The sequence below is a fragment of the Xenopus laevis genome, chromosome 9_10L (genome assembly GCF_017654675.1).
Source record: "Xenopus laevis strain J_2021 chromosome 9_10L, Xenopus_laevis_v10.1, whole genome shotgun sequence".
NCBI classification, from domain to species: Eukaryota; Metazoa; Chordata; class Amphibia; order Anura; family Pipidae; genus Xenopus; species Xenopus laevis.
The window spans coordinates 18,816,038-18,842,931 of record NC_054387.1 but is presented as its reverse complement, the minus strand read 5'-3'; the positions used below and the strand labels follow the sequence as shown (position 1 = coordinate 18,842,931).

The 26,894-nt window shown below is 47.8% G+C and overlaps 5 protein-coding genes across 5 annotated transcripts in view; 4 read left to right on the top strand and 1 right to left on the bottom strand.

The window, feature by feature from the left end:
• LOC108701997 (traf2 and NCK-interacting protein kinase) overlaps nt 1-26,894 on the top strand; it is a 1,005,599-nt gene that overhangs the window by 306,541 nt on the left and 672,164 nt on the right. The gene's annotated exons all lie outside the window — the stretch shown is intronic.
• On the top strand, nt 245-3,432 carry fam110a.L (family with sequence similarity 110 member A L homeolog). Its single transcript, XM_018235031.2, has 2 exons — nt 245-397; nt 1,262-3,432. The coding sequence occupies exon 2, from the start codon at nt 1,320-1,322 to the stop codon at nt 2,295-2,297; it is 978 nt and encodes a 325-aa protein (XP_018090520.1). The 5' UTR covers nt 245-397; nt 1,262-1,319; the 3' UTR covers nt 2,298-3,432.
• On the top strand, nt 3,869-7,463 carry psmf1.L (proteasome inhibitor subunit 1 L homeolog). The gene is made up of 7 exons (NM_001094822.1): nt 3,869-4,030; nt 5,819-5,965; nt 6,191-6,273; nt 6,359-6,532; nt 6,616-6,669; nt 6,750-6,896; nt 6,970-7,463. Exons 1-7 carry the CDS (start codon nt 3,896-3,898, stop codon nt 7,019-7,021), a joined length of 792 nt encoding a protein of 263 aa, NP_001088291.1. The 5' UTR covers nt 3,869-3,895; the 3' UTR covers nt 7,022-7,463.
• Nucleotides 7,420-10,758, bottom strand: tmem74b.L (transmembrane protein 74B L homeolog). Its single transcript, NM_001096669.1, is given in 2 exon segments — nt 7,420-9,348; nt 10,686-10,758. A coding segment is annotated over 1 exon segment (666 nt). The 5' UTR covers nt 9,301-9,348; nt 10,686-10,758; the 3' UTR covers nt 7,420-8,634.
• Nucleotides 18,393-25,674, top strand: snph.L (syntaphilin L homeolog). The gene is made up of 5 exons (XM_018235030.2): nt 18,393-18,484; nt 21,575-21,665; nt 21,980-22,084; nt 23,707-23,856; nt 24,076-25,674. The coding sequence occupies exons 1-5, from the start codon at nt 18,469-18,471 to the stop codon at nt 25,028-25,030; spliced, it is 1,317 nt and encodes a 438-aa protein (XP_018090519.1). The 5' UTR covers nt 18,393-18,468; the 3' UTR covers nt 25,031-25,674.

The window sequence follows — 26,894 nt, the reverse complement described above, 5'->3', positions numbered from 1 at the left end:
ATGTGATAGGGCAGTAAGAATATAAACTCACTGGGGCAGGAACTGATGGGAATGTGATTGTGACCTTAGATTGTAAGTTCCACTGGGAAGGATGTATAGTGTCTGTACAATGCAGGGGAATATGTTGACGCTATATAAATAAAGGAAAATAATGACTGGATCCTGTAGACTCTAATTGCGCTGTTACTGTTGTACTGACTTCAACCAGCTACTGTGAATTGGGAGGGAAGGGTTAAGTAGAAGGGGTGGAGCTCAGGACAAGTAAAGGAGGTGGTGAATTTGGTGAAAGTGAAATGACACTCCCAGGTGCTTCGCAGGTATTGAGTTGGCTGTAGGATTGGGCCGGAGGTAACTGAAGGAAAAACAAAGGGGCAACAAGGGTTTGGCTGACACGAGGGTGAGTAGGGAATCATTGGGACGCAGGCTTGCCCTCTTATACTGACTGAATTAATTCCCATCTCTAGTATGTGGATCATTGTGAGACCTCCCTCAATTATGACCCATATGCTGCTCCTGGTGACCCTGTGGAGAGACTTTTCCTTTCAGTCTAACCCCCTTCCCCCAATGTCCTTCCATTCTCACCCCTAACAGCAAATTAGTGACTTTCTACCCCCCCCCCCCCCAAGGAACTGTGTGTATATCAGTGTTTGTATGACACATGTATATCAGTCTATTACTCCGTGCATTAGAGTAGGAGCGTGAAAAAAGGCTTGTTTTTCCCCCTCCCTGGAAAACTGGTTGCCCCTGTTACTCCCCTTATTTCAGGAACAATGGCACACAGAAGGCTGGTCCATTCATAGGAGGGGGGGTGGCTTGTCTGTAGCAGGGAGCGAGATTCCCAACAACCAGTTCTTTATGTCTTGCCTGAGGTGCTGCTGGGGGGGGTGAATTTTGTGTTTATGAGGATGTTTAATAAATTGACCACCCAACCTGGGTGCTCCTGAATAAAAATGCCCAGCACCGCTGATTACTAACGCCTACTGGGTTGCATTTGGAGTTGTATTCCAGTCACAGCTGTGGGGTCCCAGGCTGGGAATTTAGGGCCATTCATGTGGCCCGGCTTTTGTAGTGTTGTCAGTAACTGCCAGTCACGTGGGAGGGGACTGATGATTTGAAGCTGCAGGGCTAGTTAGGATTGGAGGAGGGAGGGGAGGTCCCAGCTCTCACAGCACAGTGCCATTGTGTGTTTAAATGTGAGCGAGCGGCAAAGTGTGGTCCATGCCAGGGGGCTAATTCCTCTCTCTGCTCTTTCTCCTCACAGGAGTCGTGAGCCAGCTGGACACTGGTCACAATCTCTAGATCCAGTACCTCACCCTGCAATGTCTGTTGACACCTTACAGTCCTCTGGGGTGGGAGCCCCTCTGCCCTCCGAGATGCCCCTGCGTATCCGCAACAAGGGGCCTGAGTACTTCCGCCAGCCAGTCAAAGGCACAGCGTGTAAACCAAGTGCAGTGGAAAGGCTGGAGGCTGACAAACTAAAATATGTGAAGAGCAAACAGGTGGCAAGTACCAGGCAGGAGCCAGTCCGACCAGTGCTGACCAAGCAGCCCCTCTTCTCTCCCGGGGTGCGACCGGAATTACTCACCCCAAACCGCAGGATACCCCCACCTGCCCTGCGCTTACCGAGGCCCAAGAACTCCCTGAACATGGATGTACTTAACAAGCTCATTAATCTTTGTGACAGTCCATTAAAGTCTCCACAGGGGGAAGTAGCACCCTGGCAGGAACAGAAGGAGCCTCCGCATTCACCAAGTACCCCTAATAGTTCTCGAGCTCCTAGCATAGCAGCAGTGCGAAGAGTGGATGTAAAGCCTGGGAAAGTCCTGCTCCCTGCTCCATGCACAGAGATCCCTTTATCTCCTGCCAGCCCCCTCTGCTCTCCAAACGGTACTCCAAGTGACCCAGGCAAGAGAAGGTCCCAGCTGCAGCGCTCCAAGTCCGACCTGAGTGACTGCTTCTCCCGGGTCAGCGCCAACCTTGAACGCTTTTTCAATTACTGTGGACTGGACCCTAGAGAGGTGGGCAACATTGGAGCAGAGTACTTTGCCTGTGCCAACTCCGACATTGTCTCAGCCAAGTTCCACAGCGTCAGTTCACCTGGTTCTGAGTTTGCCCATTCACAGTTTAGTGAGGCCACTGCAGAGGAGACACCCACCAAACGCTTGCCCTATGGCATCTCTATCATTGAGCGCAATGCCAGGGTCATTAAATGGCTGTATGGACTAAGGCAAACCAAAGAGTCCCAAAAAATATCACCACAGGAACCTGTGGGGAAGGAAAGGCTTGTGTCAGACTGATATATGGACTGGTTTCTGTTTTCAAGCAAGTAGTGTTAGTTCTTGTTCTGCACTTCTGGGATAGGACTCCAATCATGCACTATTATGTACTAGTATGGGATTGTATGATTCTTGCACCGTGCTCAGTACTTGTTAGGACTGTTTAACTTCCATGGTCTGCTATGTGCTTGTATGGGATGGTAACACTTCTGGACTTTATGTATTTTGATGGGACAATAACACTCCAGTGCCCTGCATGTAGGGTTGCCACCTTTTCTGGAAAAAAAAATACCGGCCTTCCTATATATTTATCTTTTTTCCCTATTAATAACATTGGGATCAACCATCATTTTTACCGGCTAGGCCAGTAAAACAGTGCCGGGCCATGCTGGGCAGGCGCCCTAGGCAGGCCTGGCAGTTTCAGCGCCTATTTAGTGTGCGCGTGCGCGAATTTGCGCGCGTGCGCATGCGCAGAAGCGAACAGAGTGCGAAAACTACATAGAGTCGGCCAGCGAAGGGAACCGGACTTGGGGTAGGCGACAGAGGAGGTACGTGCCTGGCGCCCTAGGCACGTGCCTACTCTGCCGACCCCTATTTCTGGCCCTGCAGTAAAATATCGGCCTGGTGGCAACCCTACCTGCATGGCATCTGTATGAGAGTGTATGACTACCTGTCTGTTCCTGTATGAGATTGTGGGACTTCATCACCTTGCTCTGTGCCTGTAAAAGACTGCAGGGAAAGTGGGGTGGGAGAGAGTTAACGCCTTTTGCTGTAAGCTCCTGGGAGAGTTAACATGGGTGTACGCCTTTTGCTGTAAGCCACCCAAAGGACCTATAAGTACATTTTTCTGTTGATTCTGCAATAAATAAGCCAGATGCATGGCACTAGACTCATGTACAACTGAATGAGTGGGTGAAGCTTGTTACTGATGTGTAACCAAGGATAGTCTGTTTATATTGCCATTCCCCATGAATTTTTCTCTTAACTACCTTTACATTCACTGTTAGTATGGGCTTGTTCGCAGCAACATTTCAATTCGTTTTGCAATTTTATTTTGTATGGTGGTTGAATAACTGGTGTTCATTCTGATCACACAACTGAACCTGCTTATCAGGGGGTCGCTGACCCTATCAATCATTAAACATATCTCCTGTGATGATTCCACTCTTATTGATGTTCTTATTTTTATGTGTGTTTTATCGTTTATAAATGATGGATGTTTTAGAAATCAGGCAGCAGCTGTAATTTGCAAGCTTGAAACTTGCAGAACAATAAAATTAATTCATTGCCACAAATTTTCAGTTGGCTGGCGATCAGAGCTGACTGGGCCATAGCGGGTTAATCACCTTCTTCTATTAATTCCTTCCGATCACAGTGCTGCAGAGAGATACAGTTCTGTTTCTGGATTTCCCTATACACCATCCATTCTCCCCTCTGAAGTAATGAGCTGGCCTGTTCTGTCCCCTCCTCCTCCCGCCCATATGGTGTTGGGAGCAGAGGGGCAGTACATTTAACTATAGTATCATTAGCGCCCTCTGGGCCGGAACTCAAAGTGGCTTCTCGCAAAATTCGGAAGCTTCAAGTGTGGGGACCGGAAGTGCAAAAACGCAATTCCGGACATGGCGAGCCCTGGGTTGGAACTGCTTTTCTCCCTGTTTTCCTCGGAGATTTCTCGCCCTACGGATTCGCTGATATGTTTCATCCATTGGGAGTTGATTTGCCGCGGCCTGCGGTGTTTGGGACGAGGGGAGGAGGTGAGCGGGGCCCGGAAGTAAAATCTTTTCCGCTCTATAACTTCCTTTAACCTGCCCCCACCAAATACACTACCATAATCTCCCACCGTGGGCCTGGCACCTTCCCATAATCCCCAGGATATGCCTAGTATATACATACATACATACATACATACATACATACATACTTGTTACCTGGGCCTTAGCCTGGTCACATAACAAGATGCTCTCTCTCTCCTCTGTGACTTCTAATATCCTTATCATTTACAGTTCATTATACCTTATAATTAGGGTTGCCACCTTTTCTGGAAAAAATTACCGGCCTTCCTATATATTTATATTTTTTCCCTATTAATAACATTGGGATCAGCCATCATTTTTACCGGCCAGATGGCAACCCTACTTTTAATACATGAGTGATACTCAAAGCTCCCTGTATAACTCAGCCTACAGCCTTGTGCCTTTATATGACCACAGAACCCCACCAGTGTCGGACTGGGACATCAGGGGCCCACCAAAAGACCTTAGATCAGGGGCCCACTCTCAGTACTATTATAATTCCTTTCCTCATGCAACCTCTATTCTGCTAGTCTCTTTTCATTACATGCTATAATCTATTATTCAATCTATTTAGTCTCTTTGTTCTCTTAGAAATAGGTAATGGCCATGAAATATGTCAAATGTTTTGAAGCAGGAGGGCCCGCCGACACCTGGGCCCACCAGGAGTTTTCCTGGTATCCCTGTGGGCCAGTCCGACACTGAACCCCTCAGTGACTTCTAATATCCTTATCGTTTACAGTAAGGGGTATCAGATTAAATATGAAATTGTCCTTATAGTAGTCATCCGTGTGTTCAGTGCTTCTCAACGAGCCGCAGTCCCCGTGCCAGATTGCAAGGATTCCAAGTAGATCAAAAAATATCCGGAGAGCACACCTTTATGTTTTAAAAGGTTTTCATTTTTATTTCGCAGACACTCCTACACAACATGTTTCATCTACAACAGCCTTCATCAGGTGCATGCACCTGATGGCTGTTGTAGCCGAAACATGTTGTGCAGGAGTGTCTGCGAAATAAAATGAAAACCTTTTAAAACATAAAGGTGTGCTCTCTGGCTATTTTTTGATTTACAGTAAGGGGTACATTATCCCTTATAATACATGAGTAATAGAGTTCCCTATATAAATCAGCCTGCAGTCTTGTGCCTTTATATGGTCACAGAACCCCTCAGTGACTTCTAATATCCTTATAATTTGCAGTAGGGGGTTCATTATTTCTTATAATACATGAGTGATTCTCTTAGAAATAGGTAATGGCCATGAAATATGTCAAATGTTTTGAAGCAGGAGGGCCCACTGACACCTGGCCCACCAGGAGTTTTCCTGGTATCCCTGTGGGCCAGTCCAACACGGAACCCCTCAGTGACTTCTAATATCCTTATAATTTACAGTAGGGGGTACATTATCCCTTATAATACATGAGTGATACTCAGAGTTCCCTGTATAACTCAGCCTGTAGCCTTGTGCCTTTATATGGTCACAGAACCCCTCAGTGACTTCTAATATCCTTATCATTTACAGTAGGGGGTACATTATCCCTTATAATACATGAGTGATACTCAGAGTTCCCTGTATAACTCAGCCTGTAGCCTTGTGCCTTTATATGGTCACAGAACCCCTCTGTGACTTCTAATATCCTTATCATTTATAGTAGGGGGTAAGGGGTACATTATCCTTTATAATACATGAGCCTAAAGCCTGCCCTTCAGACGTATAGGTAACCAAGCAACTCTATGGTGTGTGTTGCCTACAGGCAGGAGCTCAGGAGACCGGATCAGAGCGCCTCCCGGTTGGATGGGCAGAGAATAAGGACCTGTACACACTGTGTTATGGGAGCCCAAATTCACAGATTCTGCTTAAAGCCTTGACAGTAGAGGGCACTGTAATTGTGAATATCATGGTAAGAACAATGATTTATTCCCCCTGTTTGCTAATAGTGCCACTTTAATACATCTCCAACCTCAAACTGCCCACTTCCAGCCAGTATAATTCAGTAGCAGCTGTGTGTGTGTCATTGTTCCAGCCTGTTGCTACCAGTTCCATTCAAGGAAACAGAAACACAAATCCACTGGACCCCTCCCATGTACTTCAGTGTACTTTGTAGCTTATTGGATTTCTCCCATAGGATATGCACACAGAGAAGGTTGCAGATGTGACCCTGCAAGTGTCTCAGTTCATTGACTCTGGCCACCTGCAGGAATACGACAGGTCAGAGTATGAGGGCACCATAGCTAAATGCAATGCTCAGGTTTCTGTCACTGGTATTACATAGGCTCTGTTCCCCTCTATTCAGGGTTTATAAGAATGCTGTGGAGCTGAAGGGCCTCCTAGATAAGGAGCTGATCTTGCCTGTGTTTGGCACTCTGAAGGAACCTGGCACCAATACCTGGCCAGCGAGGGAGCAAGAACCACAGCATGATCCCCTACGTGTCCCACCCAGGCACCTACCATCCCGGCTCCCTGCCTGGTGCGTAACATGGAAGCCTCTAGACATGAGCACCTTTCTCTTTCTCCCCGACTCTCCTCTCTGACTCTCTTTTCTCTGTCTAGGACTGACCCACATGGGCATCCCCCATACGGAGCTGCAGACCTGGATCCTTTGGGGTAAGGTTCTATTGGACTGATCCCAACTGCTACTTCCTTTTCTCTACTACTGCCTCCTACATCTGAACCTCTTTCTGCAGGGGGCATTCTGGAGGCATGGTCTTTGATCCATTCCGGGGCCAATGCACACAGCCAAGAATTGATCCCTTACATGGCCTCCCACCTGGAGCAGTGCCACCTGGTGCCCGATTTGACCCATTTGGTCCGATAGGTTCAGGTCGCCCAAGGTGAGTTTGTGGGTATCTGTGCTTGTTACTAGGGTATCTGGGTTCAGTGACTCAATCTCATATTTCTCCACAGGCCAGACCCTGACCATCTCCCGCCCCCTGGATATGATGATATGTTCTTGTGATAACCAGCTGTGCCTCCTTAGTGAGCCTCTACCATGAGATTTTTGCACTGTTACCTTTTTTGGCCAAAACTGTGATAGCAGTGTCCCCTGTCTTTCTAGCTTTGCACCTTTTCCCTTATACTGCCCCAGAACTGTCTGTGATATTGCAGTGCCCTCTTCTGTCTTTCCAGAGCACTGCACCTTTTCCATTGCACTGCCCTGGAAATCTATGTGTGAGATAGCAGCACCCGCTGTGTCTTTCCAGAGCATTGCAGCTTATCCCTTGCACTTAATAATTGTAGTGTATTGTACCTCTTGCCCTGCAGCCTCAACACAGAGCTCAGAAAAGATAGTTCCGTTCCCTTGCACTGACTGTGAGTGCAAGGAGCAGCCTCTTGTACAGAAACTCCCAAACTCTATTTGTGTTCTTCTCCTTTATTATAAATAAATACAGTGAGACACACAGAATTCTTGGCTTATTTCATTGGGGAGCAAGTAGCACCAAGTGCTCAGTACCTTGGCACAGCCTCCAGAAGGGGTTATGGTGTATTGCCTCTACCTGCAAATTAACTTGTACTGGGGCAGTGGGCCAGGGAAGCAAATGGGCATGTTATCCTACAAATACAAATGGAGATAAAGGGCTTGAGACACTGGCATCAAACACTGCATATCTTTTAATGCTGCCCCTTACTTGCTGTGCCTTGGTATCACAAGTAGGAGGGGTTACTTGGACATTTAATGGGGTGGAAAGTGTATGATATTTAATTAGTCAATGCAATATTAGTAAGCACATGTGTACTTGAAGGCAAAATGAACTGTTAGTATGTTATAGATTGGCCAATTGTTTCTTTTTCTGCCTTATTCCAGTTTTTAGAGGGCAGACCATCTATTTCTCTGAAAAGGCTCCATTGATTTTCCCACAGCACTGCCTGGTTACTAGGGGAACTGGACCTTAGCAAACGGATAGCTGCTGGAATTCTAACCAGCTAAATCATTCAAATCCCATAAAAAAGACAAGTTGCAAATTGTCTCAGAATATTACCTTCATACTAGCAGATAATTTAAATGGAAGTAAAAGTTGTATTGACACAAATGGCTCTAACATAAAGTCCAGACATCCCCCCGTAAGAACAATAAATGGCCAATTAATGGGGAAGTTCAGTTCTTGGGTCCTTTCCTTGAAGGGCCATTCCCCTTGGCTGAGCACTGTTAATGCCAATGCAGCCAGGAGCATTATCCCTATTGGCTGGCAATATGATTTATATTGTGGTAATGGGCCAGGAAGAGGTGGGGCATGTGCAGTAGCAGGAAATATAAATACAGTCCTCTTTTTGCAGAATCCTTATTTCGGCATAGGGACTGTATTTATAGATGCTCCCAAAAGTTGTACTTCCCCTTTAACAGTGTGGATATGAGTGAGGAAGCTGGTGGCGCTGGAAGCTGATGACATGGAGTGAATTGCAAGGGTCAATGGCATTACAGTGGCTATAGTACAATCATGCCCTGGGCATCTATTCCAGCCCAAAAATCCCTACTAAAGCGATAATGCTCCCTGCATCCAGCATGTGCCTGACATGTTGGTGGCCCTAAGGAGACCTCTCATAAGTAACCTCTGCCCCTGTATCCAGCAGGTACTAAGATGCCTGATGATTTGCTGCTCCATTCCCAGTCGGATGCAGAACTTCATGTTCCACCAGTACTTGCCCCCCATCCGATGACAGGTGCCTCATCTGCAGGTTTAGGGAGCCGTAGGTTTTCCTGGGACCCCGAGCAGGGAATTGTTTCCTGTGGTAGAGTTCACCTTTGCAGATGGAAACCATGAGGAGCAGGGAGAGGAGTGTGCCACCCAGAGTCAGCAGCCCCAGGCCGGCAATGATACATTTGTCCAGGTGGGTGCCCAGGCGGGCATAGTAGTGCTCCAGTCTCTCCATTTCACGGGCACTCACAGACTCTGGACTGACACGTACCTCTCGTGGGATCATGTAAGCAATGGCCACCAGAATTATACCATTGACCAAAAGAATAAGGGAACAGATGAAACCATAATCCACAGAATGGCGGGGTGTCTCCGGGACCTGGCTGTCCTCTGAGTGAGGAGATGCATCACCTGTCCCCAGTTGCCCCCTTACCTCAGGGTTGGGGCTGCACTGATGGAAATGCCCCAAATTATCTTCAAAGATGAGGTCTGTGGGCTCCTCATAGGCTGGATTCTCAAATGCTCTGCTTTCTTCCCAATGCGGTGACCTGGTTCCATGTCCGGCTGGTAGGTTTCTCAGCTCTAGGGAATCTGCACGAGCCATTGGCGAGGGCTGAACATGCTGCGCTCAGGGAAGCACATGGCACGAGAGCTTAGAACAAATGAGAGATAAATAGGGTAAGGGCCAATGGCTGCTATCTGCCCCCTACCTAAAAATACTGGCACCTTCCCTTCCCCAAGCCTAATAATACTGGTACCTTTCCCTCAGCCTAATATAGGCACTTGCCCCCTATAATTATAACATTAACATCTTCCCCTCAGCCTAATAATACTGGCACTTTCCACTCAGCCTAATAATTTAGCACCCGCCAGCCTAGTACTTGTCCCATAATAACACTGGCACTTTCCACTCAGTCTAATAATACTGCAATCTGCCCCCTATGATAACATTAATGGCATCTTCCCCTCAGCCTTATAATACTGACACCTGCTCCTCTATAATAATACTGACACTTTCACTTGGCCTATTAATACTGGCACCCTCTCCTCAGCCTAATAATACTGGTACCCTCCCCTCAGCCTAATAATTCTAGCACCTGCCCTCTGTAACACTGGAACCTTCCTTTTAGCCTAATTCTACTGGCACCTGCCCCCCCATAATAATAACTCTGGCACCTTCCACTTAGCCTAATAATACCGGCACCTGACCCCTTATAATAACAATGCTGGCATCTTCTCCTCAGCCTAATAATGCTAGGACCTGCCTCCCTACAATAATAATGACAAATTAATACCCTCCCCTCAGCCTAATAACACTAGCACCTGCCCTCTATGATACTGAAACCTTCCTTTTAGCCTAATACTACTGGTACCTGCCCCCCCCATAATAATAACACTGGCACCTTCCACTTAGCCTAATAATACCGGCACCCGACCCCCTATAATAACAACTCTGGCATCTTCCCCTCAACCTAATAATGCAAGCACCTGCCTCCCTATAATAATACTGACACTTTCACGTTATTCTTCACCTATTAATACTGGCACCCTCTCCTTAGCCTATTAATACTGGCAGCCTCCCCTGAGACTAATAATACTAGCACCTGCCCTCTATATAACACTTTCCACTCAGTCACTCAATACTGGAACCTGCCCCCTATAATAATAACAGTGGCACCTCTAATAATACTGGTACTCCCCCCCCCATCTGCCCATAATAATAACATCGGCACTTTCCACTCTAATAATACTGGTGCCCGCCCTGGCCTGTCCCCCCCCCCCCCAATAAAAATGTTGGCACCTTTGAATCAGACTAATAATTGTATCACCTGCTCCAACTCAGCCCAATAACACTGGGACGTGCCCCTATAATATAACAATGGAGACAATGATAACAGAGAGAGAGAGGACAGGGACCTCCTCCTCCCCGGCCGGCAGGTGCCTCTGGAATGGACAAACACAGCAATCACTCACGGACCCTTCCATTACCTCTTTCTCAGCTCACAGAGATGCTTCGGGTTTGGGCCGGAAACCAGATCCGCCTTTCCACACTGGAAGCAGCAGCCACCGGACCGGGACTTATCTGTGTTGTCTGGGAGACATCAAAGCGCCATCTGCAGTGCACAGGTAGAGATAAAACGATACTAATTGTGGCTGTGCGCGCCACCTGCCGGGGAGAGAGGGGAAAAGCAAGGGCTGCCAGAGACAATTAGCCGGGCGGGCCAATGAGAGACGACTGCTTTATTCCAATGTTACAGCCCCAGCCCCTTACCCTCGCCCTGCTGCATGGGACAACTCCAGGGTGAAAGGTGCAAATGACCCCATGGACACATATTTCATAAATCCCCCATCACACAGGCAGTCGGAGACAGAACAAAGCCCATTTGCGTCAAAAAAATCATATAAAGCCACGTGAATTTATGTTTCTTAAAAAATCCAATTATAAATAAATATCTTACTGCCGTTCACTTTACTGCATCTTTGCTGCTGTCCAACCGCTCCCAGCCAACGATTAGTGGTAAATTAATGGATGAACAATAGTAACACTGATATTCCCACTGGCTCCCACCCTCTAGTGTTTATATAACCACTAGTTCCTCCCCCTAAACATTTATATACTGGCTCCCATCTCCTAGCACTTATATTCCTACTGGTTCATCACCCTAGTGTCTATATTAAAATACTGGGTTTTGTCCTTAGAGTTTATATTTATCTACTTGGTTCTGCCCCATAGTGCTAATATTCTTTTATTGGGTTCTGCCCCCTAGAATGTATTTATTTACTGGGTCCCATCCCCAAGTAATTATATTCCCACTGACTTCCACCCCTAGTGCCTATATTCCCACTGGGGCCCACAGTCCACCGCCCTAGTTCTTATATTTCTGCTTGAGAGCTAATATTGATGGATATAGCCAAAAGCAGTGCAGCCAACAGTCACATGATTCAGAGATCTATATCTAGATATTGTATCAGCCAGAAGTGATAGCTATTTAGAACTTCTGTTCCATTAGGAGGCAGAGGTCACCACTCAGGACAGGGAAGAGCAGGAGTGGACAGGTCATTGTCAGGTTCTGGGTAGAATATTCAGTTTCTGATCTGATGCTTCTGCCGACTATGAATCTCTTCTAGGCCTCTTTCCTTATTCTTGTGATCCAGTTTGGGAACTGTTATTAGAGCTGGTTCTGGTTCTTTTCTCAGGTGGTCACTATGACCTTCTTGCCCCAGTACTGAGCTGTCAATACCCCGGCAAAGAACATCCATGAGCAACAGAAAGAACATCCATGAGCAACAGAGATAATTGGGGACACCAAGGAGAGACCCAGCAATGCAATGCTATTTCAAGGTTATACCTGATGTAATAGCAATTCAGTGTTTGCTCAGTGTGTTTAAGTAGATTAAAGGGAGAGCACAGGGGCTTAGGGCTCTTTTCTGGATACCACCTAGCCGGGAGGTGGGCACAGGATTGGGTCTGGGCAGTGCCAGGCCCAGTTAGGAAAGTTAGTGATAGCTTTGTTGATAACTACAGGAATGAAAGACAGGCAGGATTCAGTAGCTGAGCAGCTGCAAGCTGTGGTGATCAGACCACCAGTATAGGGACTGAAGTGGTTGAATTTCAGGGACACAGCAAGTGACATGCCTGGAGCAAGGGACCCAGGGCTGCCATCAGGGGGCACAGGGGGTATAAGTGTACCGGGCCCGGGCCTGAAGGGGGGCCTGCCAGTGCTAAACTTTTCGAAAGACAATGTAATTCTCCTACCGCACACCTGTAGTTCACCAATCCTGCAATTGGTGGTGCGTTCCTTCCGTTGACCCGGCCGGGTCCCTTAGCAACCAATGTGTATAAGAACGCACACACACTGATTAATGCAGTCGGGGAATATCACCTTTTATTCAGCCACCAAACATCAACGTTTCAGGGGGGAACACATTCCCCCCCGAAACATTGATGTTTGGTGGCTGAATAAAAGGGGATATTCCCCGACTGGATTAAAATGTTCTAAAGAGCCTGGCCCCAATTGACAGTGCCGAAGCCTTGCCACCTACTTCAGAAGTCCCGAACAGCCAGAAGGCGGAAGTGCGAAAAAGCCAAACAGACGAAGTCCCGAATAGTCAAAAAGACCCGAAGCCAAAATTGAAGTCCTGAAGCGGCGAAAAGACCCGAAGCCAAGAAAACAGGCGGAATTGAAGTCCTGAATCGGCGAAAAGACCCAAAGTCACGAATGGAAGCGAAGTTGAAGTCCTGAAGCCACGAGTTCAATTCCTCTGAACACCAATGTGTATTTTCTTTATTTTTTTTAATCCCCTGGCCACCAATGTATTATTTTAATACTCTATCCCCTGCCACCGATGTTTTTTTTAAAAATGTTCTTTGGGGCCCCAATTTTTTTTAAACTTGTAAGGGGGGCCCTGGCACCAATGCTTTTTTAAAAAAAAACTTTTATGGGGGGCCCTGACGCCAATATTTTTTTTAACTTATAGGGGGCCCTGGTCCCCAATAGCTTTTTATAACTTGTGTGTGTGTGTGTGTGGGAGGGGTTACCTTTTTTAGCGCTGATGTCTGTGTGGTCTTTTAACTGTGATGTGGAGTGGGCGGTATCTGGGGCGGGGCTTGTTGTACGGGGCCCTGTGATTTCTATCGGCGGCCCTGATTAGGGACCACAGTAAGAGTCCAATGGTGAACTTATATGCTCATTAAGAAGAAGATACTTGTGCTTTATTCATGTGCTACTCATTTATGAGCAGAGTTCTGATGCCACCAGAAGTAATATGCCTTTAGTCCTCTAATTATTTGCCTAAACTGTCAGTGGTCCAGAAGTTATCCACCAGTAGGGTTGCCACCTGGCCGGTATTTTACCGGCCTGGCCGGTAAAAATGATGCTAGATGCCAATGTTATTAATAGGAAAAAACGGCAAGAATATAGGCAGGCCGGTATTTTTTTACAGAAAAGGTGGCAACCCTATCCACCAGAGTGAGAAGATCCAGCATTAATGCATTGCTAGGAGTTGCTTGGAGTTGTCCTCTAAATACTGGTTTACAAAAGGCACACTTGAAGCAGTACACATGTGTACAACACTTCTATAGGGCACACCCAAGCCCAGATTTCTGGTGCGGCGCCCCTAGGCCTCGCAGTTCGATCGGGTGGCCGCGCGGTCCTAGCGCCCGCCCACACTCCCCCTGTGTGCCGTGAGCGCACACGTGCCTGCGCTGAAGCGCCGGCAAACGGCGCTGTTGAACGCGCATGTCCCCATAATGCAGCTGGGTGGCATGCTGCCCCTAATTTTTTGCCACCCTAGGCCCGGGCCTATGTGGCCTCGCCACAAATCTGGGCCTGGGCACACCTCATGGTGGGCTACAAACAAGTGGTGCAACATTACCTTTAAAGAAAAATACTGCACTGTAATATAATTTTTTGCGCTGTGTTTGTCTTTTCCTAAATTGTACAAGCCCTGGCTTTATTCCTTTGAACTTGTAACTATTGACACATCTGGAGGGGAACGGATTTTTTAAGCCAGCAAGAATAGAACTACAAAAACCCAGGAAAACTGAACTTTCTGGACTCAGATAGGACCTTGTCTTACACAGAGGCCCAAACTGACCCACACAGGCCCAATAAATAGTGACTGTCTATGGGATCTTTCAGCAGCCCCTCTGGCATTTGCCAGAATCTACTTTTGCCAGAATCTACAGATTGCCAGTCCGAGTCTCCTACAGACCCACAGTGAGGTATCTTACTCTCCCCTCATGGGTACTTCCTCACAAACCCACTTTTTCTTCTCTTTTAGCAAAAGAACCAGCCTAAAGTCCAGTTGTTTAGTCTTCAGAACCAGTGCAAGACTGAACTACGCAAGGAAGTAGGAGCCAAGTTCTACAGCTTTCTGGAGCTGAACAAGCATTCAGCGTACCAGAGTACAGTGACATCATCATAGTGCCAGGCCCCAAGTTCTACATACAGTGACATCATCACAATACCAGGCACCAAGTGACACATAAAGGGACATCATCAAAATACCAGGCACCAAGTTACACATACAGTGACATCATGTCAATACCAGGCGGGCACCAAGTTCCCGATACAGTGACATCATCGTAGTGCCAGGCTCCATATTCCCTGTACAGTAACATCGTTTCAACGCCAGGCCTCAAGTACAGCAATATCTTTGTAGTGCCAGGCTCCATTTTACCCATATATTTGCAAAACCAGGCTCCAAGTTCCCTATACAGTGACATCATCACAATGCCAGGCTCTAAGTTCCCCATACAGTGGCATCATTGCAATGCCAGGCTCCATGTTTCCCTTACACTGACATCATCACAATGCCAGTCTTCAAGTTCCCCACACATTGACAGCACCATAACGCCAGATATCAAGTTCTCCGTACAGTAACATTATTACAATGCCAGGCACAAGGTTCCCTGTATGGTGACATCATCACAATGCCAGGCACCATGTTCCCCAGTCAGCGACTGTATCACATTGCTAAATGTGTATATCCTATTTATTCACTGAATATGCTGCAATGAGTTTCATTTAGGTGCTTGTGTCTAACGCCTGCCCAATTTGACCCTTCTTGTAAAGCACCAGAATGGGGAATAAATCTGCACAGAGTTGGGCACTGCAGGAAGTAATACAAGGTTGGGCTACAATCAGGCCCAGACTGGCAATATGTGGGTTCTGGAAAATGCCATAGGGGCTGCTGTAAGATGCCATAGACAGTCACTATTTAGTGGGCTGATGGGGGGACTATTTGGGCCTCCGTGTACTTGAAATGCCAGGGCCTATTTCGGATCCCAGTCCAGACCTGGCTATAATGTATCCAGCATCCTTATATTGGTCTTGCGAGTGTGTTAGTATGGAAGGTTCATCATTTACTCCCTTTGTGCTGGTGTCTCTTGTCATTGGTTCTGTCATGTGTTTTGTCCTGAACTTCATACCATAAAAACATGTGAGCTGAGCATTGGGGGAAACTACTGTAGCTTCATTGCTTTATAAATGGCACCTGTCACCCCACCAGGGGTGTGAGCTTATAGATCCTGAACTCTGGTTGGGGGAAAAACCAACAATACCCCGCTAAGACTGGGAGGCCTGGCATGCGCAGTGGCGTATTTGCCATATATGCCCGTTCCTAGGGAGGCAGCTTTAGGGGGTGGCCCTCAGATGTCGGATCATTTTCTAAAAAAAAGGCCCTTCCACAGTGGCCGGACACTTCCACATAAAATCCTGCACAGAGATGGGGTAGGGCTTAACTTGCAGTGCCACGAATTCCACTTCAATAGAATAGATACAATAGAAAAATGGCACACATAGAAAATAGAAAGTAATTGGAAAAAATCTTAATTTCTGGTAAACTATCTCAAACCAACTAAACTGAAAAAAGTGTTGGAAGGTGAACCTTTAAGACCCAAAAAGCCACTGGGACTGAGACGAGTCCCCCCTGTTGGATGCACTGATAATAGTAACTACCCTGGGGGCGACAGTGTATTATCATCCTAGCTTCTTCCCTTGTTGGGGGGGTCACCCTGTAAATGGTCCTAAATGAATACATTAGCTGATACATTTCTTATCTTTGTCCCTGTTGAGCAGAATCCCTGAGTTTCATTAAAGGCAGCTGTTAGAATTGATACAATAGTTGCTGATACTCCAGAGATGCTGCTGAGAAATGTATCATTGTTTAGAGATCGTTATTGCAATCTCGGCACTAGCAGAGATGAGTTTCTGTTTTAAAGAATGGAAATTCAGCTCTTAAAGTTACGAGAGGATACCTAGAGCATAGTAGCATACAGGGTTGGACTAGGCCTGCTGGACACTGGGAGAAACCCCGGTGGGCCCCCGGCTCTTTTGGGCCCCACCAGCCCAGAACCGTGCCTTGCACTCCTTTCCAGATGGCAGCACTAACTCTCCTAACCCAGATGGCACCGCTAGTGCGCCGTAAATTAAATGCGTGTGCTCGTGCGCACACCCGTGCTGGGGGGGCGTGGCAAAAACACAGTGCACATGCACACATGTGCGCCAGGGGGGCAAAGGGGGCCCTGGGTAAGTGGCCCTGGCCCCCCCAGTCCGATCCTGGTAGCATAGTAAGTTAGGTTGAAAAAAGACACGTCCATCAAGTTCAACCTTTCATGTCTATATAAAATGTGTCTAGTTGATCCAGAGGAAGGCATTAAACCCCTTCTGAAGTCTGAAGTCTCTCCAAAGTCTGTGATTTCTTATGGCAGCCCTGACAGTGTAACCAGGTGCTATAGTGTTTCCCTCCCAGTTAGAAGGACATAGCAGTTATGGGTGGGGGGGAGGCCATTAATATACATGTGGATACATGTGTAGCAGAACTATACCTAGTTCTCGAACGATCCCTTTAAATGGGTTGTTCATCTTTGATTTAACTTTTAGTAAGATGTAGAGAGGGATATTCTGAGAAAATTTGCAATTCATTTTCATTTTTTATTATTTGTAGTTTTTGAGTTATTTCACTTTTTTTATTCAGCAGCTCTCCAGTTTGCAGTGTCAGCAATCTGGTTGCTAGGGTCTAATTTACCCTAGCAACCATGCATTGATTTCATTGAGAATATGGAATATTAATAGGGGAGTGTCGGAACAGAAAGATGAGTAATAAAAAGTAGCAAATAACAATAACTGTGTAGCTTTATAGAGTAGGGATGCACCGAATCCAGGATTCGGCCAGGATTCTGCCTTTTTTTCAGCAGGATTCGGCTGAATCCTTGTGCCTGGCTGAAACAATTCTGAATCCTAATTTGCATATGTAAATTAGGGGCGGGAACAGAACTCATGTGACTTTTCACCAGAAAACAAGGAAGTAAAAAAAATGTTTCCCCACTTTTTTCTTTCCCACCTCTAATGGCCGAATCCCAAATAGTGGATTTGGTGCATCCCTAGTTTTTAGAGGGGGTCAGTGTAGAGTCCTGAGCGGGTTCATTTTTTGGAACCCAACCCGTACCCGCAACCTACAATACGCAACCCGCATTCTTACCCGCTACCCGACCCGCAAGTACCTTATCTGCGACCCGCTGACCATCAAGAATCAGGAAGTGCTGTCATTGTAAACTGGAAGTGACATCATCAGAAGTAGATGCAATAAGAAAAAAGGAGTAAAAATCGCTATTGAGAAGACCTGCGACCCGTAGAACTGACAACCCGCGTCTATACCCGCACACGGAACTTCTACCGCAGGTTTTTGCGGGTAACCCGCAGATACCCAGGGGTACCAGACCCGCTGCAGGACTCTCGGTCAGTGCAGGGGCGATCCGTGGGCTGCTGCCGCCTGAGGCAGCATCCCCAATGTCGCCCCTTACTCCCGCTCCGCGCTTAAAAGTTTAGCGTCAGAGCGGGTCAAAAGGTGCAGCATCGCTAGTGTAATGAGTGCGTACTGCGCTTTCTGGACTAGCAGAGCTGAATTTCCGGTTTAAAAAACGGAAATTCGGCTCTTAAAGTTACAGGAGGCGGCTTTTTGCCGCCCCTTGTAACTGGTCGTTCCCTGCCGCCTGAGGCAAGGTGTTCACCTTGCCTCATGGCAGGAACGGCCCTGGGTCAGTGACCCCCTTTTTACAGCTTGAAAGAGTCAGGAGAAGAAGACAAATAATTCATAAACTATGAAAAATAAATAATGAAGACCAATTGAAAAGTTGCTGAAAACTGGCCGTTCTATAACATACTAAAAGTTAACCTAAAGGTGAACCACCCCTTTAAGGGCGATTCATGTGACGTAACGCCCCCGCCTTCCCCGCTATCCCCACCCCCGGCCGGAGCCGCAGCGCATCATGCAGAGTTCCGCAGGTAACTGCGTCCGTTCTGGGACCTTCGGGGGAGAAATGAGAAGCGGGTGTCGGTCGGTCTGTGGGTCTGTCCGGTTGATGGGTCGGATAATTCAGGGAGTGTCTGTGCTGAGTGCAGCGTGTGTGTGTGTGTGTGGGAGGGATAGTGAAGCGGATGCGGATAGTGAGGATTGTAGGGATGATGTACAGGAGTAGTTGGCTGACATTTGGGGGGCTTTGCCTCAGTTTGTTCTGAGCTTAATTCTGAGGGGAGCAGGGATTACATAAATGAAATGTGGGGAAGGAAAATTAAAGCTTTTGGGGTTAGTCAGCTGGAAGACTGCAGTCAGTGCACAAGTGCAATATCAATTAGTGCTGGGAGGTAATTGCTTTGGGTGTGGGGGCAGGGGCGTAAATAGGGTTAAATGGGTGTAATGTAGAACTGAAAGGCATTTGGGGGATGATAGAGGGGCACAGAGGCAGTGGATGGGGAGATATATAGAGCTAATTGGAAGTAAGGGGGAGGTATATAGAAGAGCTGACAGTTGGTGCCATAGCTAGACAGTGTCGGACTGGGATGCCAGGGGCCCACCGGAAAACCTTAAGACAGTGGGCCCACTTCCAAACTATTATTCCTCCTTCTCTCTCAACCTCTTATTCTTCTAATCTTTTATATCTACTTACTATATTTTTTCATATTTTCCACCAATAAAGGAATATGTAAGGATCATGAAATGGGCTAAATGGCGAGAAGCAAGAGGGCCCACTGACACCTGGGCCCACCGGGAGTTTTCCTGGTATCCCGGTGGGCCAGTCCAACACTGTATCTAGAGCTGGTAGGCAGCAGGGGTCTGATTACTGTGCTGATATACAGACTGAAGAATTAGGTACAAGGGTGCAAAGGAGGAGAGGTGGTTCTCCAGTGGGGGATAAGGGGTTCTGCCGCCCCACTGTACGGCAAAGCTTTATTTTATTATTAAACTACTTTCACCCAGTGGCTCTTTTCAATAACTGGGGGGTTATGGGACAGTGGGTGTGGGCTGTTCTGGTCCAGGTCTGGACTAGGGTTGCCAGCTGGTCGGTATTTTACCAGCCTGGTCGGTAAAAATGCTGCTTGATGACAATGTTATTTATAGGAAAAAAACATAAAAATATAGGAAGGCAGGTATTTTTTTTCCAGGAAAGGTGGCAACCGTTGTCTTGACTGAGAATCAAAATAGGCACTGGGATTTTAGGTATACAGAGGCCCAATCAGCCCCCACAGTGGCCCAAACAGCCCCACCAGCCCACTAAATACTGACTTTCTATGGCACCTTATACCCTCTAGCATTTGCCAGAACCCACAGATTGCCAGTCTGGGCCTGTTCTGGTGTCTTGGCTCTGTGACATGTATTCAGTGATCTTTGGTTCAGTCATAAAGCTGTTGGGGACAGTTCCTATATGTGTAATGCAGAGATATATCCCCCACTCCCCATGATTGTGGACCCTTCCCTACTTATCTGCTACTCGTGAAGGTCACACTGGCAGCTACCACTGTAACTAATGAGGAGGGAGGTTTGGGGAGACCGTGTTGGTCTGTACCACAGTGGGTGGGGAGGGAGGGATAGATATAGAGATTTTCTCTCAAGGGCAAAGTCTCCCTGGGAAGAATTTCTATTTGCGTGTGAGTTTGGCATCTGTGTATGGGAGGGACAGGCTAATCTGCTGGTGGTGGTATTGGTTCTGTTACTGGTTCTGTGCTGTCACAGGGTATGGATCTGGGTGCTACGTTCTAGTCTCCAGGCCGAGGCTGCGAGGGAACTGATGATGTTCGTAGCTTGTGGTCCCCGTTCAGCATCATCCTTGTTGCCATGGCAGCCGTTGTGTCAGAGTGATGGGCAGGGAGCCAGGGCTGTGTGTGTTGTACAGATGGGCTCCCCCCTTGCCCGTCCTGTTCATTTCCCATGCCCCATAGTGTGCTTGTTGCTGGTGCCTAACTCATCTGTAACCATAGCTTTGACAGTGTCCGTGCAGGTCCCATGGGTGCAGTTGCAAAGGCAGATCGATGCTGGCTTGTATCTCCTGCCCTAATGCGCTGGGAGGCAGGATCAAATGACACTGGCAGCCATCTTTATATACACACTGTGGGGTTGGAGATTATATTGCTTTAATATGTGGGAGGGGTGTACCCACTAATGTACCTGAACCCAAACCTCAACCATATGCAATTACTTGCATGGTGCTGTGTATACAAATAGTCCTGGCTAGCTGGCTGTGTATGCAGTGCTGTGAATAAAGAAACCTTCACTAGCAGGCAGTGTGCGTGGTGCTGTTTATATAAATGCCCTGACTAGCCAAGAGTGTGCAGTGCTGTGTATATAAATAGCCCTGGCTAGCAGGCAGTGTGTGCAGTGCTGTGTATATAAATACCCATGACTAGCAGGCAGTGTGTGCAGTGCTGTGTATATAAATACCCATGACTAGCAGGCAGTGTGTGCAGTGCTGTGTATATAAATAATACCCATGACTAGCAGGCAGTGTGTGCGGTGCTGTTTATATAAATGCCCTGACTAGCCAACAGTGTGCAGTGCTGTGTATATGAATACCCCTGGCTAGCAGGCAGTGTGTGTGGTGCTGTGTACATAAATAGCCCTGGCTAGCTGGCAGTGGATGCAGTGCTGTGAATAAAGAAACCTTCACTAGCAGGCAGTGTGCGTGGTGCTGTTTATATAAATACCCTGACTAGCCAACATTGTGCAGTGCTGTGTACATAAATATCCTAGCTAGCAGGCATTGAGTGCAGTGCTGTGTATATAAATACCCCTGACTAGTAGGCAGTGCTGTGTATACCCCTGACTAGAAGGCAGTGTGTGCAGTGATGTGTATATAAATACCCTAACTAGCAGGCAGTGTGTGCAGTGCTGTGTATTCTCCTGACTAGCAGGCAGTGCTGTGTATACCCCTAACTAGCAGGCAGTGTGTGCAGTGCTGTGTATTCTCCTGACTAGCAGGCAGTGTGTGCAGTGCTGTGTATACCCCTGACTAGCAGGCAGTGTGTACAGTGCTGTGTATATAAATACACCTAGCTTGAAGGCAGTGTGTTCTTTTACATTTCCTGTCTGTATCTCTGTAGGGGGAGCTCTGTGCCGCCCTCTGGTGCCCACGTGCTGTAGTGCCCCCATGTCTGTGCCAGGAGGCCGAAGATCCTCAGCAGGATCCAGGAGGTAGCACCTGCCATTCCTCTGATACTACTCTTTCTGTCCACCCCTGTAAGGTGTTCCCAGTCACCTCCTTTATGTTCCACAAGGAGGCGTTTTCTTTCCTAATTTTTCTTGCCCTTTCTCACTTCCTCTGTCTTCCACTAGGTGGCACTGAATGTCTTGGTGGCATTGGGAAGTGCCCAGTGCCCATTCTTGCTTGCTTAAGGCCTGACCTGTAGGGTGATTCTGAAGATTTTTCTATCAAAACTTTTGAGTCTGAAGAGCCTAATTGGGAGATCTTAAGTGGGTCAATAATTTTGTGTCTCTCACTATCCCAGGCACGCCTCTTTACCTGTAACCATGAGGGACACATATGGGACTTCCTCTGTCAGCAGCAGCACCTCTGGTTCTTACAAAGGAAGTGACAGCAGCCCCTCATTCAGGTAACCACACTCCACTGTACCACTCCTTCATGTACTCCCATCCACCCTCTTTGTCAGGTGCTCCTCCTTCAAGTAACCAGAGTCCCTACAGGTAAAAACTCCTAGTAATTCATCCCCAGGTGCTCCTTGGCTAAGTAACTCCCCCATGATTATGCTCTTCTTATGGGTAATCACCTCAAAATGCTCCTCCTCCAAATAACCCGTCCCCATACCCTCCAATGTAATCCCAAACGGTGGGGCTCATCTTTGAGTTTGTTTTGCCCATGTGCCTGTCCTCCAGGTATCCCCTATTAAATAAAGCCTTTTGCACAGAGGTAAATACAAAGGAAGCAGACCCTGAAAATTCTGGGGAGCCCAAGAGGTACGGGGGCCAACATTGCGGTAACAGTCACCCTGCTAGATTTCCAGAGGTACCCAGGGCACAAATAAGCACTCACCCCAAATCCCACCATAACTGGCCTTCAGACAGGGCCCCCTTAGCTCACAACAAGGTTAAAGATATATAGTAACACCGGGGTAACAGTCACACTGCTATAATTCCAGGGGTACCCAGGGCACAAATAAGCACTCACCCCAAATCTCCCCCTAACTGGCCTTCAGACTGGGTCCCCTTAGCTCATAACAAGGTTACAAATATATAGAAACATTGGGGTAACAGGCAGCCTGCTAAGTTCCAGGGATACCTAGGGCTCAAATAAGCACTGACCCCAAATCTCCCCCTAACTGAACTTCAGACTGGACCCCCTTAGCTCATAACAAGGTTACAGATATATAGAAACATTGGGGTAACATAAACCCGGCTATAGTTCCAGGTGTACCCAGGGGACAAATAAGCACTCATCCCAAACCTCACCCTAACTGGCCTTCAGACTGGGCCCCCTTAGCTCATAACAAGGTTACAGATATATAGAAACATTGGGGTAACAGTCACCCTGCTATAGTTCCAGGGGTACCCAGGGCACAAATAAGCACTCACCCCAAATCCCACCATAACTGGATTTAAGGCTGGGCCCCCTTAGCTCATAACAAGGTTACAGATATATAGAAACATTGGGGTAACATAAACCCGGCTATAGTTCCAGGTGTACCCAGGGCACAAATAAGCACTCATCCCAAACCTCACCCTAACTGGCCTTCAGACTGGGCCCCCTTAGCTCATAACAAGGTTACAGATATATAGAAACATTGGGGTAACAGTCACCCTGCTATAGTTCCAGGGGTACCCAGGGCACAAATAAGCACTCACCCCAAATCCCAGCATAACTGGATTTGAGACTGGGCCCCATTAGCTCATAACAAGGTTCCAGATATATAGAAACATTGGTTTACATTCACCCTGCTAGATTTCCAGGGGTACCCAGGGCACAAATAAGCACTCACCCCAAATCTCACCCTAACTGGCCTTCAGGCTGGACCCTCTTAGCTCATAACAAGGTTACAGATATATAGAAATATTGGGGTAAGAGTCACACTGCTATAATTCCAGGGGTACCCAGGGCACAGATAAGCACTCACCCCAAATCTCCCCCTAACTAGCCCTCAAGCTGGGCCCCTAGGTCATAACAAGGTTATAGATATATGATACCTGTGTGGTTGTCTCATGCCCTCCATTTCTTCCGCAGGCGCCAGACTAAGTACAGTCTTTGTAGTGAGAACCATGGAATTAAGCCCCCTACCCCAGAACAGTACCTGACCCCCCTACAGCAAAAAGAAGTGTGTATTCGGCATTTGCATGCGCGACTCAAGGACATGCAAGATGCTCTGCATGATAGGTGAGTCTCATCACTACTGGGGGGAGGAGATATACCCGCAGAACTTAGAATAACTTTCCTCCTCCCCCCATGTATCTCACTCTTCCTCTCTCCCATTCTATTCTATTCATATAAATTCCCCCTATTTCTCCTCTGCCTAAATTTAATCCTTTTCTTCCCCTTCATTTCTCCACTCTCATATCAATCCACTTTCTCCCTGCCCCCCACACACTATTTCAGGGACACTGAGGTGGACGAGCTGAGGTCCCAGCTAAGCCGGATGCAGGAGGACTGGATAGAGGAGGAATGTCACCGGGTGGAGGCGCAACTTGCTCTTAAGACCGCTCAGCGGGAAATACAGCAGCTGCGGGACGTCATGGAGAACGTGAGGGGGAGCCTGGGGGAGAGCGACACCGGGGTGCAGAAATACTTTGCTGACATCACGCTGCAGAACCGCAAGCTGGAGACTCTGCTGCAGAACATGGAGCTGGCACAGGACGGAGCTCCACCTGGACCAGAAGGTGGTGGCTCCACTGTGGAGTCACCTGCCCGTTCTATGACTCGTAGCTCCACTTACACAAAGCTGAGTGAGCCTCATGCAGGAGAGCGTCACTCCCAAGACACCGGGGATAGTGGATTTGCAGCGCCTGATGACAGCAGTGCAGTATCATCTGGTACAGAGTTTTGTCTGGGTGAGGGGCCCCTGTGTATAGGGGTTCAGCCAGCCCCAATGTGCGTAGAAGCAGCTGTCCAGGCAAGCAGTGTTAGTGACTGTGGGGTACAAACAGATGCTGTGCCAGGGACCCCAGAGCCAGAGAACATTTTGGAAAAGGTTCTTCTGTCCCATTCAGCTGGAAATGATATTACCCAGAAGCCCCTGGTGCAGGAGGAAGTCACAGTGACCTCTGACCCCTCCTGTGTTGTGTTGGTCACGGACGGAATCCCCGGGGAGTCTGGAGCAGAGGAGCCTGAGTTGCCCCCTCATAGCTACTGGAGCCGTCACTTTGTAGTGGACTTACTGGCTGTACTGATCCCTGTGGTGCCCACTGTAGCTTGGCTGTGCCGTGCACAGAGACGCCAGGGGCAGCCAGTCTATAACATCAGCTCCCTGCTTCGTGGCTGCTGCTCGGTGGCTCTGCACTCCATTCGTAGGATTAGTTGCCGGCAGGTCAGCCCCCCCCCAAACCAACCCTGATGGCCGAAAGCCATGGACACACAGCACTTTTAGGGAGGGCAGTGTGGGACGTCTGTTGGCCAGATAGGGGTGAGGGTCACTGGGATGATGGTCAATATACAAGCAAGTGCCAAAGTATCATGGGCACTTAGTGATCACTGAGTGGGCACATGCCTGGTTGCATGACTCTTCTAGACCAATGGGAGTGGCTCCTGATACAGCTGCATAGGTCAGTGATAAAGGGATGAGAATTAAGCCTGCCTGGCACAGTGCCATCTGTATGTAACACAATCACTGCCTTCTCTCATGAACTGGCGCACATCACGGCTTACCAGCATCTGATTGTGCAACGCACGAGCATCTCCCTAGTAGTTTATACAGGTTTCCTTCCATGTGCACACAAGGGAACCAATAAGGGAAAGCCATAAATGCTGCTGTTGCATGTGTGTGTTTGTGTGTTGCTTCAGTCAGTTGTGTGTAACACACCTCATTTGGCTGTCCTGACTTCCCATCTATTCATTTCCCTTTTCCTGCAGGACCAGGTCCCTTCCAATTTTGGCTTCCAGAGTACTAGAGTGTGGTGTTCCACAAAACAAAATTCTTCTTGTTGGTGTCTCCCTTAGGTCAAGGGCACATTGAGCATTGGCTCAGTTGCTCTCAGCCTGTGTATTTTTTTCAGGCTGAGAGAAGCAGATCTCCTCCACATCCCAGCTCCATAGAACGGAGTTCTGCCCAATCTGCAAAAGCAGGCATTTTCAGGCCAACCTCCGCTCCTCTGTGTTTGTGACTGCACGCAAGCAGATCTTATTCAAATCAATGGAGATGGGGCACAAAGTAGTTTTGCTTCTCTCAAGAGGAAGGGGTTCAATTGCTTTGTGCCCCATCTCCATTGATTTGAATAAGATCTGCTTGCGTGCAGTCACACACTCAGAGGAGCTGAGGTTGGCCTGAAAATGCCTGCTTTTGCAGATTGGGGCGGAACTCCGCTCCACGGCATGTGACTGCGTGCAAGTAGATCTTCAATTCAAATCAGTGGAGATGGGGCACAAAACTATTCCGCTTCTCTCAGAGAGAAAATAAGCCAACACTCCATTATCCCTTAACCTCATACTTCTGCTGAGTTTGTGTACACCCCCCTACCCCTCCTCTCTGTGTGAGTGCTCTGCCATTTCCCTCAGCATCTTCCTAATCCCCACACTTGAGTGTGAGTGCACATCCATGCTTGCGCTCTGGGTGCCCAAGAATAGGAACAAAGACGAAAAAGGGTGATTGGCTGGTACCACTGGGCATTGCAGGAACTTGTCACTGGGACTCCTCACTCTCGCCTCTATAATACTCGCCTGTCTCTTTCTGCTGCTGTCACTGAGATGCACTAGAGTGTGTGTAGGGGGTAGGTCAGTGCAGGGCATGTGCCCCTTTACTGTTGAGACACTCTGTGCCAGGTAATTGTGCCCTATGTTGGTATGAGGGTACATTAACCCCATCCATTGCTGTGCGTGGAGTATCTGAGCAGCACAGTTGGGGGGGGCATCATCCTGAGAGACTGACATGAATGACTGTGGTTCTGTCCTTTCCCACATGTCACATTTTTAGCACTTACATGTTCATTTGCACTTTCCCTGGCTATTGCCTGCCCCGGAGGCTGGTGCACTAGTTCCCTGGCTGACAGGCATATATATGTGAGTATATATATATATATAGATCTATATAGGGAGACACATTATCTATTTTTATTGATGTTGCTGCTTTGTGTCTGCTTCCTGCTGATTGTATTAAACTGGTCTGAGCCACATTACCCATCAGCCTCTCCTGGCCCTTTGCTGTCAACCCAGCTATTGGCACTTATACCCAGGAGGGACACGAATGGTTACAATTTAGGGTTCTG